Raw genomic sequence first — 16,957 nt, 5'->3', positions numbered from 1 at the left:
AAATGTATTAACACACACATGACATGTAGTCTCAGACCTCTCAGTATGCTACTGTATAGACTTGAAGAATTAGCGGGAAAATGGTTTACCTGTTGAGACTGTTTTTCTGATCTTGTCTGTCTCAGCTTCAGCAATCTGGTATATGAGAACAAATCCAAAACGGGAAGAATGAGTGCATTTTATCACATGTTCTTTATTCACCTTCACACAATAGAATGTATTTTCTTCATACTATTTTAGGAAAAGTTTTACCGCACTCTTTATTTAGGAGTTGGGTGATATTTGCCTTATTAAGATGTGCAGGATCAAGCTCTTGGGCTTTTTTGTTTGGTTTGGTGGTATTCCATCCTGGAGTCACAGACAGGCTTGGCAAAATTACAATTTATTGTAGCACTACTTATTGTAGGAGGTTGATTTTTCTTCCCTTCTTCAACCCAAACTTCCACTGATTTCAATTACATTCTGTGGGAAAAGCTTCTTTGTGTTGTTTTGGAGGCAACAGAACAACCTATATTTTTAGGTTGGTAAAACTACATGTTGTTTCTTAGATATTATTGAAGCTCTAAGACATTTCATGCCCAAAGCCCATCAATGTTTATTTTCCTTACATACCCTTTGTTAATCTGGTTGTTAAACTACTAACATTCTCATCAGTGTGAGAAGTGAAAGCTTAGAAAATAACATTTACTAACTTATAAATTCAGTGAATATTTTGATCATTTTCATTTTACCTACCTGTTCCTCCAAAGGTCTCTCTACACTTAATTGTCTGTTGTGAATAGCTTTATCTAGAATAAATAGATATATATACATTCAGTTGTGGAGACATACACACATACACAGGGGCAGAATATTTAAAACAAATCACCATCTTCTTCCTAAACACTTGCATTTAAAGTGATGTCCGTTATACATCCATACAAAACAAATCCAATACCTCTGGCATGGGGAAAAAAACAAGGCTAACCCTTTAAATTAGGAGGACAAAAATAGTTTGTCCTTTTTTCCCCCAGGGAAGAAATGTGCCAGAAAGGTACCACATGCTGGACTTCCCCTGTGCTCTCTGATCTGAAAACCCACACATGCATTTTAAAAACGTGTGTAAGAGCTTGACTAAAATAGCCAGAGGGTAATCAGATTGTTGTAACCAGGAGATTAAAAGATCTGTTACATCCACAATAGGACCATAGTCAGAGAGACTTGAAAATTGCTGTAGAACAGATACCCGGGCGGTCAGAAGAGAAGCAACTGTGAAATAAAGAGCCTCTCCCTCTTCTTTCACCTCCTAGCTCAAAGTAAAAGATCAGATCATTCCTCAAGGGGTGGAGAAATACCCCTTGAGCTCCAATTGAGAGAGAGAGAGAAAGGGAGAAAGAAAAGAACTGAGAGGGAGACAGAGAAGTTTTTGCTTTTCCTTCCTGTTTCCACGTAAAAGTTGTCCCATCCCAGTGCCAATGGGCTGAGAAGCCACCTACCTCTGGCCCCCTCGGGCTTAGGGAAGCCGTGAACGCGGCCCACGGTCAGTGCCAGCACCTGGATCACAACGGCCAGTTTGAGGACCATCCTGGCGCCGTGCAGCAGGCCGGGGCGGGGCCCGGCCGGGCGCTCGGGCTCTGCGGCTCCCGCAGCAGCGGGCTGGGCCGGGCCGGGCCGGCGAGCGCTGCCCGAGCCGCCCCGCGCGCCGCCGGAGCTGTCCGCCCCGGTGGTGCTGAAGTCCCAGGAGCGGCGCCGCGGGCTGCGCGGCTGCTCAGCCCCTGGTCTCCTTCCCGAGCAGGGAGGGATGAGCCTGCCCCTGTTGATATCTTCGGACGGGAACGGGAGGGGAGGAGCCGGGGCGGGAGATTGCGGCTGGAGGAGCATGCGTACACCACCCAGCCCCACAGCCCCGCCGGAGCCGGCGCTCTGCCTGGGCTGGGGCCGGGGAAGGCGCTGCAGGCTCCCGGCTTCCCCTCCCGTCCTGTCGGAAACAAGAGCATCGCCCCCTCCCCCCCCCAGCTCCTGCAGAGGCGCCGCTGCCATTGCTCGAGCCCTGTGGGAGAAGGTCGATCCGATGCACAAGGCATGTGATTCAGGGGCAACGTGGGACTGCTTTCTTTCCAGGAAGCATGGAGAGAGGTTAAATATCACGGTCTGATTGTAGGGCGATCTGTAGGAGAGGGCCCGAGGGGCAATCAGGGCATGCTATTCCACCTCCACCCCTGACTGCTTGGTTCGGGGTCAGCACAGAAGCGGGATGTTAGATAGGATTTTTACTCTTTAAAGGAGACAGTCACTGCCGTGTAGTAGCTTATAGCCCCCTTAAATCCCGCTGAAACCATCTGAACAGCAATGAAGGTATAGAGATCAGTGACTCCTGTTAGTGGGCAGGGCATCGCCAAAAGTTTAAGGACAGCATGTCTTGCCCTTGGTGTTTAGAACAACAACAATAGCAATAATAGTTATCATAACAAGCTAGGAATGCTAATGAAAAGAAAACAAATCTAAAGAATAATTATGAATCGTCAGACGCATTATTATAAATGTAAAATTAAACTAAGCCATGACACATACAGAACGACTCTGAGTCCCCTCTGATTTTCTCTCTTCATTTTTAAGTTGGAACAAAAGGTCAGTGTGAGGTGTGTGTACAGCAGCTCTATTTCAGTACTAATGAGAATCTTAAATGACACCATTGGGTCTGCCTGAAAAATGGAAGATTAATTATGATGCCATTTTAATAAAAGGCCTCACATTTTGTACCTGCAATTAACTGTGGATGCAAAATTGCAGGTATACTTGAAAGAATTTCAACAATAACTACCTGATTGAATTTCAATAGTTCACAGGGTGATAGCAGACAGAATTTCTGGCTAAAGAACCTTATTTTAGAAACACAGCGTAGGTAGATCTACTAACGAATATGTGCCTTCAGTTCTGAAATGTGAGAACAGAGAAGGCAGTTGAATTGTTCAATCTCCAGTCAGTTTGTACTAGTCATTAATATAGAAATACCTAGGGAATATGCAAAAGTATAAAAATAGTAATAATCCAATCTGTAATGTAACTGTTCCTTCTCTATTGGAATGGCCCTTTATAATAAACAATGTTTTCATTCAGTTTTAACAGAACAGTGGTAATCATGGCAGAAACCTTGAGGTACATAAAATTCCCTGCTCAGAACAAGTGAAAAGGACTGAACACTGTTAAATACACTTGTTCTGCAAGAGATCTCCCCTGTACTACAGCTCCCACTGTTAATACCATTTTAGGAACTGCTCCAGTGTTAGGAATGATAGGTAATTTTTCCCCAAATACCTTAAGTTAGACCATAGAAACATACACCAATGCCATGCAGCCTGCAGAGAAGCTTTTACATTAAAAAAGCCTCTCACCATTTAATTAAATTGCACCTAAATGGCACTTCAGTAGTAGATATTCTCTCTAGTACTTTCCACTGCCATCTTTAGCATATATATCACTAGGAATCACTGAATTATGCCTGAGCTAAATGCCTAGTGTTAGTGAGATTGAGAATTGAGATCAATTCCAAAGTCAATGCATCTTCAGTTTCTCTCTAAGGATTGAGCTAGTGATTATGCATCAATTCTTTCCCTTCTGTACCCACTTTTTCTAACAGTTCTAAAAATGCAGCTGTCTGAAAAGGCAGTATTTCCCTTTCCCCTTTTAACTTCTCCACCTTTTTGCCTTCCCCCAATTTCATATCCACGCTATGCAACAATACCCTGGACAAGACATGCGTCAAACTGAATTAGTCATTCAAATGGAAAAACCACCAGATGCTGTAAAGGGGACTCATTTGCTTTCAATGTGTACTACAAAACTTACTACAAAATTCCTGAAATAGTGAGGTCAGAAAAGAGACTGTAAATGGCAATTATCCTACAATGAAATACAATGCAGCTGTAATGAAATAGCCTTTTAAAAACAAGTCTCACAGATGACGGATGTTGTTATTTCTGCAGGGCTAAACTATCTCCCTCTGTGCCAAGGCCGAGTAGCTGGATGTGAAAGAAACCCTCACCCAGCAACTGTGGAGTGACAGTGAGTTTGTTATACAGCTCCTCTTGGAGCCCTTGAGGCTGCAGTAGTTATTACTATTCCTGAAGTTTTACTCCTGATACGTGTGTGCGTGCATGAACAGCTCCCAATTAAAGCCTGGCATAAAACTTCAGGTGCAAATAATGCATAAACTCAATCAGGCAGTGAGGCTTGAAAATGTATGCTGTGTGGGCACAAATAATTGAACCAGTTGTTAACTGCCTGCAGTACTGGAGACTGCTTCTGAACATTTGGCCCAATGTTCTATGCTAACATGAGAATAATAAACACACCTGACAACATACCTACAATGGTCCACTAAATAACTATAAAAAACATATTTAAGCATCAGAGTGAGGAGTGCACTACATGAAATTACCACCTTATTTTTCAATACATCTTTGACTTTACTTGGTCTCAGCTGTTTGTTTTGCAGATAAAAATAAGTTCTTTTTTTTTAATTACTTCTCCCTCCTCCTCCTCACACTGTGGAGCTGATACACCCAGGGGCACGAACTGGATTCTGTTTTGGTTTGTGCATTATCAAAGTTCTTATTGCAGACCTATTTATTTCTAAAAACAATGCATAAGCCAGAAAGAATACAACTTGACTGTCAGATGTTGGAACAAATTTAAAGAAACAGTAATTTAACAATTCAAACATTTTACATGTAAAATCAGTATTGTTGATACAAATTCATGGAATGGTTTGCTTGTATTTTTGGAGCAGCTTGTTCTGATATAATCATACTTCCAGCTTTTACATTTAACAAGAAAAGCATTAATGGGAGAACATACCTTGCAGGCAACATCAGCTGTTTTAGATTTTGAAAATTTTTGACCTGTGTGTGTTAAGGCTTTACTAACACTATATTTGTGCACTGCACATTCTTGTCACTTAAAGGGAAAGAAATGCATTGTTGGAAAGTGTTACTAGCCATCTTTATCTGAGGCATTGTTAATAGAAGATTTATAACCAGCTCATCTTTCAGGAAGCTTGGACATCACAAGTAAGTTACTGATCCTGCCAATACTTATGCCTATGTTTAACTTTGTGTTCTCTGAGTGCTCCAACTGACTTCCGTGAACCAGCTCACAGTAGTAAAATTAATCATTCTTTGGCAGTAATACAACTAACCAGTTTTAAACTTTTAGATTTACCACCGCAAGTTTTGCTCACATTTTCTAGGAGAAAAAAAACCTTTTGGGCTGAGAGAGAGCATTTGCAACTTCAGTCCAAGAGGCATTTGAGAAAATAATTTATTTAAAAGGGTATGTGTGGGTACATGCTCAAAATTTAAACCTTGACAAATGTAGCCCTGCCCACACCTGCTATCTTAAGCAAAATGATTAACTCTCATGGATTTCAATAGGGCCATACTTTTCCCTTCTTTGCAGTTCATCAAGAGAAAGAGCTTTCAAATTTGTGTGCAAAAATGTATCAAGGAAAATGTGAACATCTCTTGTCACAACTGTCTTTTTAGGTGCTGACAGATATGCAAGTCCCTGCTCTAACTCATGGCACTTCACATAAAGTGCCATGAGTAAAGAGACCCTCCCTAGTCTGTTGAGGTGCGGGGAGGAGAAATCGAGCTCCCTTTTGGAGCCAATCCAGCAGAAGAGTCTGCCTGCAGCCTCTCTCCCCTAACTCGCCACCCCCAGCTGTGGTGCTGTCTGCATGGAGAGAGGGGGAGGGAGCTGCAGGCTGGGGTTTTCCTGATCTGAGCTAGAGGGGAAGGGGTCTGGGGAGGCACAAGATGGTGGGGGGCTCCAATACACCTCCCCCTTCCAGCTCAGGTTGGGCAAACCCCAGCTTATAGCTTCTTCCTTCTCCCTTCTCCCCTCTTCCTTCTTGCAGACAGTACTGGGGGCAGGGCTCAGCTCCAATCACACTGACAACTGGCCTTAAGGACCAGAAGTTCCTTAAGGCACTCCACATTGGAGCACCTTCATCTGAACCCTCATTAGATGAGGGTTAATTTGTCATGCAATCGGCCACTTTTAAAGCACTTTGCAGCCATGCATATGTGTCATGGGCATGACTGTAGAGTGCTTTTGTGTAACAAATGTCACTTCTATCAGGGCTTTTTATGCAAGACCTAGAAAGGCCTGGTCTCTAAGATAAGATAGGGGTGACTAAACAAAAAGTCCCTTTTCCTTAAAGGGATGAAATTTATACTGAGGTTGCCAGTCAAGCATTGTGATTACTTCCTGCATGTCTGAATGTCATTGCTGTCTTGGTGCATGCTCAGTTCCACCCTTAGCGGCTTCCGTGGCAGCCTTTGTCCATATATAGGCACAGGAAGTCATTACAGTTGTATTTCAAGGCAGATCTGGGGCACAGCCAAAGCCTCACAGAGAAAGGAAGAGAGAGTTTTGGCAACAGAAATCAGGATGAAATCCTGTAAGTGTGAGGGTACTGATGACAATGAAGTTTCTGCTTACCTAGCACCTATTGTCATTTAACTCCTGTTAAATTGTCCCTTAGTGTAATCATATAAATAGATTCAATTTTGGGGGAAAAAATCAATACTGTGCTGCGTGGAAAAATGGTATCTGAAGACAGCCAGACTTAGGAGTTTTGGGGGTTTCTCTTTATTGTCACAAATGTTACTTTTCATGGTTGAGAAATCCTAGGTTCAATTAAAGAGAGGAATAACAACTGGCAGCAATGCAAAAGGTATATCATACTTTTTTTATTCATATGAGTAATAATTTCTTGTATGACTAGGACTATTTCAAGGAACATAAATAGTTCCTTGGAATAGTAAGAACTCCTGGACATCACTTGTGGCTTAGATCTTTCTCTTTCTTCCAGATTTTGGCTAAAAATTACAATCCTGCCTCATTCTTATCCACCCAGAATGCTGCTGCAGAGATAATTTTTCCAAACTTGGGACCATGTCACCCTTTTCTTGGCAGTTTTCATATCATAAGCAACTTGTTGAGACCATTAATGCACCTATTATCTCTTCTTGATTACAGAGATTTTGACTCTCTCCAGCCATCAGGTGATGCCAGCCTCATTGCCTACTTGTTGAACTTACAAACAAGCACCTTTCCCCTCTGTCCCATGGTGCCTCCCATGCTTGGAAAGAATTCTCCATTAACTTCAACAAATCTATCCTATTGCCTTCCTTCAAAATCCCCCTTAGAACTCTCTTTTTTCACGATGCCCACAAACCATCTGAAACTGGTTATGCTGTTATAGTACCAAACTCTTCACCTCTTTCTAACAGACCAATATTGGTCTCATGGTTTTCTCATTTTCTCCACATCTGTTCATGTCTAATCATCTATTTCTTTTCTTATACTTACACTGTAAGGCATTAAAGGTGAGGACTCTTGTGGCACAGCCCGGGACTCCCATGACACAGCCCAGCACAATCAGCTCTTGGTCCATTACAAGGATCCCAAAGTACTACAACAGCACAAATAATCATTTTAATAAATGTTTGCAGGTTCAAAGCCAGACACTAGTTAAATAGAAAGCATGGCAGCTATCACTCTTGTGGATGTTGAGTCAGATCCTGCATACATTAGGAGGATGGCACAGTGCATTGTTGGCATAACCTTTGAACTCTCTGGAACCTGGGGCGCTTCACCGGCAAGAAGGGTCAATCCCCTTGCATAGGAGAGAACAGGGAGAAGCCTTAACTTCACTAAAAGGTGTGCCACAAATTCACATCTGCAGTCAAACGCATAGATTTTGGATCAGTTTCCTCAGTCATCTATGGGCTCATTGATGATTTTCCTATTTACTGGAAGAGTGTCATCCTCCCATTGAGGGACTGGCACTGCTGGACACAAAATAAACCCTGCACCTTACTTGAGTGTCACTGATCCTCTTCCCCTGTCTAATCTGCTGTTGTTTTCTGTTCCCTGCCTTCTCTCCAACCTGTCCATACCACAAGAGAGATCGCCCGTGCCACTTACGGCACACGTGCCACATGTTAGCCAGCCTTGTGCTAGTCAATCCCTTTATTCTCCTTAGGTCAGCTGGAGGCAGGTGGCACACAAGTCTCCAGTTTCATGATAGTGGAGGTTCCTTCTTACAGGGAAGTGATTATTGGAGGGTTAAAAGTTAAAGTTGACTGCTTGACAACAGTGACAGCAAGGATCCAGTAGTATAAAGTGTTCTACTCCTTGCTTATTCTGTATGTACTTGTACTGACAAAAAGCATCAATTAGTTTAAAAAAAAAGATGGGAGATGAGTTTAAAGAAAGAAGCTCTCCTTTGGTTAATCCGGTGATTCTCAACCTGGGTGTCATGGCACTCTGGGGTGCTGTGAGATCCTTTCAAGAGTGCCACAGGGAGCCATGCAAGGTTAGTACTGTTAGGTGTACAAACACGATTCACAAGATAAACCCAGAGGGCGCTTCTACACGTGCTCCGACACGTTCTGATGAGACGCAGGCGAGTCTGCGGGAGTGCTCTTCTCAAACGCCCCAGCGCACTGCAGCGCCCCGTGCATTCAGCATCCTGGCGCTTCTCAACGGCAGCAGGGGCGCTTTAAAACTCACAAAACGACCTTTAGTTAAAGCTCTTCTGCCATCTGGAAACACGGGACACCGAATACCCGAGACGCTGGGGGTGTTTTAATTAGAGCGGCTTTCCAGAGGTGCTCTCCACCCCTGCACCCTGGAGCACATGTATGGGTGCCCAGAGATTTCAAACAGGACTCCACAGTGTGAAAAGCGTCCAGGCCTGCTGCGGTCGTCCCGCGTTCTTTCAACAGCTGAATTGCTGTCATCTTTCTGTGAAGTAACAGCATTTTCCAAGGGGGTGCCTTGAGTCTGAAAAGGTTGAGAACCACTGAGTTAATCAAGGTTCAGCCTTTTGGTCACGTTTCTAGAATATAATTCACTGGAGAAGGCGGCAAACGTCTTGGGCGGAGCGCGATTAGCTGCGCCGCAGTACGCCAAGGCACACGCCTGCACACAGCCTCACCTGGGGCTCGGCTGCAACCGAGAGACTCCTCCCCGCACCCGGACCTTCCGCCCGCCCCGCGACACGTGACCGGCGCCGCGCCGCAGGGGCGGGGCCGCTCGGGCTGGAGCGCGGGGCGCGGGCTCCACCTGCCGCCCGGCGGCGCGGGCACGGGAAGGCGGCGCCGGGGCCTGGCTGGAGTTGGGCGGCCGGCCCGGCCCTGCCGGCTCTCGCGGGCCTGAGCGCCGGGGCCGGGCATGAGCGACGTGGTGGAGCGGACGCTGAGCGCGCTGCCCGGCCTGCTGGGGCAGCACGAGCCGGGGGCCGGGCCCGGCGGCCCGGGCAGGGCCTCGGCCACCTCCCGCCTGGGCGGCCTCATCCGGAGCATCACGGCGCTGTCCTCCAAGCACGTACGGGCCTCCCTCGCCGCTGTCCGCCCTGCCCTGTTCCCGCCTCGGGGCCCGCGGAGGCCTTCCCCGGCCTGCGAGCGGGCCCAGCGCCTGGCACCCGGCTTGGCAGGAGGGGCGGCCCACGGGGTGTCCTGGGGGCGGGGGAGGCCAGCTCAGGACGGGGCATGGGGCTCTTGGGAAGGTTTCATGGGCCCACACTCTTCCTCGGGCTTTGCCTCTGGTCCGAACAGTTGTGGATGGGCGGGCGGTGCAGGGGAGACGTTTCTTGGCAAATTGCTGAGGTGGCTCGGCCAAGCCCTGCCTGGTGCTGCGCTCGCCCAGCTCGGCATGGCCCATTTCCATGGGCTGGCTGGCTGGCGGTGCCCCAACACACGTCCCCGGATGTCGAGGAAAAGGCGCGGCGCTTTCCAGGGGCAGTGGAGTTGTGTAGGGATGGTTGAAAATAGAAGCTCTGTGCACAGCTCAGCAAACGTTACGTGGAAAGCTAGAGAAACGTGGGTAAGGTCAGGCAGCGGATCAGCCATGTAGCAGTAGGGATTAATAGCTGTATCTTAATTCCAAAGTTCTTTAAATCACCAGCTTTTCTGCATCTTGTCCTTTTTTATCACCTCTAACATGATCCATAAAGCCAGGCGTAAAACATTTTTAGGGTTATCTAGTCAAATGTTGATTCTGCAGGGATATTATCTTGTTCTGCCCCAAGCACAGAACCTTGCGTTCTGTTCCTTTTGTGCCGTTGGGCAACTCCTGATCCTTCCAGGTAGCTGGTTACTTTGTTTATTTCATTCTTGAAGCAAGAGGTTCCCAATCCCCGTCAAAGCCTGGTGTGGCTCTGTTTCATTACATCAAGTGGAACTGACCATACCAGGATGAGCTACTTTTGCTGCTGATAAGTTGTCAGGGAGTGTTAGCTGTTAATCGTTTCCAATCAATGTAGTGAGGCCCAAGCCTCTGTCATGGCCAGCAAAGTTGTCTGGAAATGTCAGAGCTTTATGGCAGGAATATTAATACAGGGAACAAGGAGACTGGAAAGTTCTGTAGTGTAAACCAGAGGTTCCCAGTCTGTGGTATGGGTACCACCCATGCTATGCATTAGCAGATTTATTATAATTACTTTTATATGACAAGAATTTAGCAGAATTTATTACTGGCAGTAATAAAGGTTGTATCATTTTAATTTGGTGGTATACAATCTGCCGGAGTTTGGGAACCATTGATGTAAAACATTTTGAGAGAATTTGAACAGGTTTTCCTTTGCATTGCTGAGTTTTGTTTATCCTTTCTCTCACCATAGTAATTATGTAAACTTTAAAAATGTTTAATCTTTTATAGGAAGAAGAAAAATTAATCCAGCAGGAGCTAACCAACTTGAAAGCAACAGTTTCTGCTCCCACTACAACACTTGTAAGTTTCATAAGAGGTCGTAAGAGGTTTTCTTAACTGTAAACTGAATATGAGAATGGCAGCGTGCACAGTTTGCCAGGCAGTGTGCACTTCTGAGCATGGTCTATGCCAGAAAGATTTTGTATTATGAGCACCACTGAAAGAACCTTCTGTACTTGTTATGCAGCTCTGTGTCCACATGCAAGTTTTTGTTCTGGTGTTGAACCAGTGAGAGCACCGTTGGTGTGGTTGTGCTCGTCTAGAATTGTTCTTGTTTGGCAGTTTTACTACCATTGTCCCCTGAATGTGATCATTCTACATAGGCAATCCCTGCTTAGCACTGTTTTGCCATAACACTCATTTTAAATTCATACCTGATTCCACTTGGCGAGTTTCTTTATAACACTTGCAGGCAGGGAGCATACACTGGCACCACAGCACATTGGTGGCATGCAACCTCTTTGTGCAATTTAGCCTGCCCGCACCCAGGCCAGGTGCAGCAGGGCTATGACTCGTGCTGTGACTCGCTCTGGGGGGAGCCCTGGACCCTGCGCCCTGCTCCTGCCAGCTGGAGTGGTCGTGGTTGTGGCTGTTACTGTCCCCCTGCCCCTACCCCACTTCCTGGTATGGAGGGGGACCAACAACACTGACTCTGTGGCCCCAGCAGGTGGCAGTGGCACAGTGCCAGCCAAGCTGGTCCTGTGCGACCAGGTGGTCAAGTCACTGCTGCTGGGCACCCTGGTAAATTATATTTATTTACATTAATTCCTGTGGGAAAGTGGGTTTCACTTAACACTGTTCTGCTTAAGGGTTGTTGGGAACCAGTTAGGCACGCTAAGTGGGGATTGCCTGTATTGCACTTTTAGAATATGGATTCACACATCTGAAGCTGTTTCAAAACAGGAATGTTTCAACAAGGCGGCAGCAGTTGGAGGAAAAGTAGTGTTGAAGCTGAGGTGGCTTTGCTACATTTGTATTATTCCCAGCTTGTCCCCACATAACAATTAGAACATAATAGCTGCTGCCCTTTTGAAACAGCTTCAGATGTACTTTTGTTCATACCCTTAGCATAGACAGGAAAATTGGGCTTTGTATTGCAGATCAGTAAAGATGCATATTGTCATCTTGCCTTGTTCATGCTTATTTATGTCACCTCAAAGTATTGGGGGTCTCATCTGTCAGGTTGTCTGCCATTGGCTATAGATTAGTATAGTAGCGTAGTAAATCAATTGCTCTCAAATGCAAGTCTGTGAAGCTGCTGCACTTAAAACAGTTCTCTCTTTACAGTAGCATGCACTGCCACTGTATGTATGTTTTAGCATGAGGCATTTTAGTACTGTTTCATGTTACAAAATTTAATTTGTCATTTCTTACTGCCTTTTACATAGTGTTAACCACTATTTTGTAAAGCTTATGATGGAGGCATGATTTTATTTGGGGAGTCTAATTTTGTTTCCTGTCTGTGGTTTGTTTTCTCTTACTATAAGCCACTTAGCCCTTTAGATGAAAGGGAGGTATCTAAATCCTAAATAATAGTAATAAAATAATAATAATGGGCCTCTACCACTTGTGGTTGCACTGACCCCTTCCCTCTCACTGATAATGAAATAAGTGATTTTAAAATATTTTGTGGTTTTGTGGGTGTGGTTGCCCCATCTTTGGACAGTTCCCCGGTATGTTTTTTAATATCCATTATGGTCATAATTAATTTGTTATTGATTGAACAGATGCTAGTTGTAATCAGATAATGTGATCTTTTTGTATGCAATTTGATGGAGTTCTGTAATTTGATTTTCAGTTATTGTGAAACATTAGCAGTATTAGTTCACCTTATTTTGAAAGAAGAGAGTTCAGAAAGGTTAAATTTTTATTATAGGATAGATACTGTTTTTTATCTGTCATGTCAAAACCTGTTACTTGAGTTCATTAGAGGAGTGAAATGGAAAACAACACTCACAGCTAGTCTAATATTCTTAACATTTCATTTTTGGTATTTCAGAGACTGATGAAAGAATGTATGGTGAGACTCATTTATTGTGAAATGCTGGGATATGAGTCCTCCTTTGGCTATATTCATGCTATTAAGTTAGCGCAGCAAGGAAACCTGCTAGAAAAAAGAGTTGGTATGTATATACCGTATCTGTTATGTCTTAATACTTTTCTCAAATCATTACAAATATCCCTATGAGTAGAGTGAAAATCATGATAAATACTGGAGCTGACTAAACGTTTTCTCCCAATTTTTAAAATTTTCCCTTATTGAAAGACAAACCCAGATTTAAAAACTGAAAAGACAAATTTATTTGAACTTTATGCTAATTGCAGGGGTGGGGGGAAATGTAATGAATATTTTTCTGCTTTTTAATTTTTTTCTTTAGTAAACACTAGGTATACACAAGTATTTTCATTTAGAAGAGATTTTAGAGGCATCAGCTTGAAAATTAATTTCAGTCTGGAAACATTGATTCCAGTTTCCATAAATAACCCAGTGTAACTGGAAGATCAAATGTAAAATTATTCATTCATTATTATTCATTATTCAGCCAGAGGACTTCCAAAAGCTGAATGTTGTTCTTCTAATATTTAACCGTATTAATAGTTTCATAGGATTGTACCAAAAGCTGAACAGATCTTTATAAAGTGGCCATCTTCTCTCCTGCCTTTCTACTCGCAGGTCTCCTCTATTAAGGCTGGCTTGTAACAAAAGTGATGATGAGACAGCAAAGACTAGAGCACAAGTGCAGAAGTGTGTGAAGGAACCTGATAATCTCATAAAGACTTCCCCTCTTGCATCTGTGAAATCTTTTTATCAGCTGGTTTGTTTCCAGGAGTTAATTGTCTCACTAGTCTGAAGTATTTCCATTTCGTGGCTAATTCAGATATGTAAATATGGGCCAGATGCAGATGTTCTTTTGGTAGAAAGCAAATGTACAAACGTTTAGGCTTTTTCTTCTGGAGTGAAAATGGCTGCTCTGGGAGCAAAATAACCTGAGGACAGCTAGGGATAAATCACTCCTACAAGAATTTCTCCTGGGAGACAACATGTCTATACGCTTTCCCCTGGCTTAACTCCTTGTAGGGACCAAGAGCAGTGGTGCTGGGGAAGAGGGTCCCTGCCTTCCAGGGACAAAAGGTCACCCCTGTGTTGAAAAGATGTGTGGAGCAGTTGCTTCTCCCTGTCCCATAGATGGGGAGATGAGGGAAGCAGCAGCTATGTTTCCTTGTTTCCCAAGTTGGGCAGTTTTGGGAAGAGGTAGGGAGTGTCACTGGCACCTTTTCAACTTCCCCTTGCTGACTTCCCCTTGGTGTCTCTGCTGAACATCTGAGCTGCAGGATAGCAATTTAAAAGACATTGGCCAGGAATGGGGCTCTGGGAAAGTCTCCCCAACCCAACTGCCAGCTCCTGCTGGCTTCCTTTTGCTGCCCAGCTGAGCCATAGGGTGGTGGCTGGGAGCAGGACTTGGAGGTCTCTTTGTACTCTGGCTGAGCCTCAAGAGGTGTCCTTGAAGGGTAAAGTCCAGCACAGAGGTGCTAAGTTTGGTACTGGAAAGAATTTGTAACACCTCTCTTGTGGAAAGCAGGCTGCTATCTCTTTTAATCTTTGATCAAGATTTTATGGGTGTCAAGAAAGTGTGGCTTATGGGTGTCAAGAAAATTTGGCTATCAACCAGGCTTTCCCCTTTAAGTGATGCTGTTGAGGGTGTGGTGAGACAGTTGTGAGGTGGAGTGTCAGTGCTTCAGATCTTTGACACAAAAATAGTACTTATTGCTCTTGTTGAGGGTCTTACAGTAATCAGGAATGTCTGTGTTGATGTTATTAGGATGATCAATTGTCTTTGCTGCTTGCCCTGCATGTGTACCTAGTGGACAGTTGCTGTGTTCTTGTATCTCCATTATTTCCTGGGTTTGAATGCTAAAAGTGTTATTTTAGGGAATTGTTCATTTGTTTCAGGAAAGCTCTGTATATTCCTTCAATCTTGTCTTTATGTATCTGGAGCTTTTAGGAGGAATAGCTTGGAGGCGTGGGCTCTGATGCCTTCAAAATGTTGGTGATCCCACTTTCATCTTCTCTCTGTTGATCCTGCCAATGCAGCTTAGTGTTTTACCCAGTGTTAGGCAGTTAGGGCACAAATGACAGCAAGTTGATTGAGACTAAATCTAGATGAGACAAAGGCAACAGTGATAGGATAAGGAACCTCTAGAATGGTAGGTAATAATATCAGCTTCCATGACTAGGAGGCAATTTCATTTCACTTCGTAAGTTTGCCTTTGGGAGTCTAGTTAAAACAGCTGCTCTTATGATAATAAGTGCTACTTTATTATCAGATGCATACTTTTTAAAAATGTGCAGCTGGCCAGAAATCTGTGCACTCTACCAATATGTGTTTATAGTTTTTTTTTTTCTGATCAGCCTGCTGCAGTGTACTCATGGACTACACGTAAAATTTATTTAGACATTGAAGGTAATTCAGAATGCTTGTTCAGTGCTGAGTCCAGTGGTCTGAAGCATTCAGTACCTGCCTTTTGATGCCCAGACAGAATCCAGATTGCTGGGTTTGATCTCTGAGTCCTAAACTGGCATGAACCTTACCTCTGTGGGATCCAGCTCCTTCCCAGTGTGATAGTACCACCATTGTAATCTTTACAGAAGTGTTTTCCTGTAGAAGGAAAGGGGCTGCTGGCAGGTTCTCTTCTGCCAGGATCTTGGATTGTGGAATCTGATGTCCTCTTTATTTCCAAATGGGTTGAATACTGACCTTCAAGATAGCTTCTAGCAGAGCAGATGGCTTCTAGGTACAGTAAAATCTCTTATCTGACATCCCCGGGGTAAGGGGATTGCTGGTTATGTAAAAATTCTGGTTATCTGACATACCACAGCAGATAATGCGGGGGCGCGGGGGCTGCAGCTGCACATGGGTGGGGGGAGAGGGTGGCGGCAGCAGAGGGTGGTGGGTGGTGGCAGCAGCTACCGTTGCCACATGCGTGCTTTCCGTCGCCCCCCCACTCTGTGTATGGCCAGCCAGCCAGAAATTCTGGTGAATGGAATTTCCAGTTAGTTAAATGCCGGATAGTACAGATTTTACTGTATTTGAGAAGGGTCATGGCAGAGAGAGAAATGGAAGTTTGAGGTGTTACAGAGGATTTATTTGCCCTTTTTAATTGTATGTTATAGGACTGGGCTAATCTGATTTGACTACCCTTTTGGATTTATTCATTTTATTGAGTTGTTGTGTTAGCTAGAACAACTATAAATCTATACGATTTGTAATTGCCATCTAAAATAAATATAAATATCTGAGCAACACTAAAATTGTTGAATGATATAATTTGGTAAATAAGTTAGAACACAGTAATTCACTTTTGCTATGTTTGTCTCTTTCCTTAGATGATGGAATTCTGCCTTTTTACAGTCAGTTGTCTGGCCTAGGAAGAGTACATTTTCATTAGTACTTAGAGAAGCATTCACTTTCCAGGAAATGGTCTCTTATCTGAAGCCATCAAAGTACTTAGATCTGGAATCATAGAAAATTAGGGCTGGTATGGACCTCAGGAGGTCATCTAGTCCAACTCCCTGCCCAAACCAGGACCATTGCTAACTAGATCATCCCAGCCAAGGCTTTGTTTAAAAACCTCCAAGGATGTAGATTCTACAACCTCTCTGGGTAGCCTGGTCTAGTGCTTTACTAGTCTTCTAGTAAGAAAGGTTTTTCCTAATACCTAACTTAAATTTCCCTTGCTGCAACTTGTTGCTCCTTGTTCTGTTATCTGCCACTGCTAAGGACAGTTTATCTCCATTATCTTTGGAACCACCCTTCAGGTAGTTGAAGGCTGTTATTAAATCCCCTCTGTCTTCTCTTCTCCAGACTAAATAAGCCCGGCTCCCTCAGCCTCTCCTCAGAAGACATGTGCCCCAGCCTCCTAACCACTTCCATTGCCCTCTGGACTCTTCAATATGACTACATCCTTTCTGTAGTGAGAGGATGAAAACTGTACTCCAGATGTCGACACAGATGTGGACTGTGTCCAGATTTACACACACTACGCCAGTGTAAAATAGAGGGGAAGAATCACTTCGCTTGGTCTTCTGGCAACACTCCTACTAATGCAGCCCAATATACTGTTAGGCTTCTTCACAACAAGGGCATGCTGTTGGCTTATATTCAGCTTACGGCCCACTGTAACCCTCAGGTCCTTT

General features: G+C 44.2%; 2 protein-coding genes across 2 annotated transcripts in view; one reads left to right on the top strand and one right to left on the bottom strand.

Moving 5' to 3' along the window:
• SCG3 (secretogranin III) overlaps positions 1–1,824 on the bottom strand; it is a 54,266-nt gene extending 52,442 nt beyond the window's left edge. The window contains exons 1-3 of the mRNA XM_090029236.1: positions 1,476–1,824; positions 736–788; positions 90–135 (exon numbers count right to left, since the gene is read on the bottom strand). Coding sequence (XP_089885362.1) covers positions 90–135; positions 736–788; positions 1,476–1,563 — 187 coding nt within the window. The 5' untranslated portion in view covers positions 1,564–1,824. The remainder of the gene's footprint in view (positions 1–89; positions 136–735; positions 789–1,475) is intronic.
• Positions 1,825–9,095: 7,271 nt separating this feature from the next.
• Positions 9,096–16,957, top strand: part of AP4E1 (adaptor related protein complex 4 subunit epsilon 1) — a 36,385-nt gene continuing 28,523 nt past the window's right edge. The window contains exons 1-3 of the mRNA XM_090028882.1: positions 9,096–9,378; positions 10,711–10,782; positions 12,761–12,884. Of these exons, the coding sequence (XP_089885008.1) occupies positions 9,226–9,378; positions 10,711–10,782; positions 12,761–12,884 (349 nt within the window). The 5' untranslated portion in view covers positions 9,096–9,225. The remainder of the gene's footprint in view (positions 9,379–10,710; positions 10,783–12,760; positions 12,885–16,957) is intronic.

The sequence above is a fragment of the Crocodylus siamensis genome, chromosome 15 (assembly GCF_052110815.1).
Source record: "Crocodylus siamensis isolate JL-2025a chromosome 15, ASM5211081v1, whole genome shotgun sequence".
In the NCBI taxonomy this organism is placed as follows: domain Eukaryota; kingdom Metazoa; phylum Chordata; order Crocodylia; family Crocodylidae; genus Crocodylus; species Crocodylus siamensis.
The sequence above is the reverse complement of the archived record's forward strand: the minus strand, read 5'-3'. Positions and strand labels throughout refer to the sequence as shown.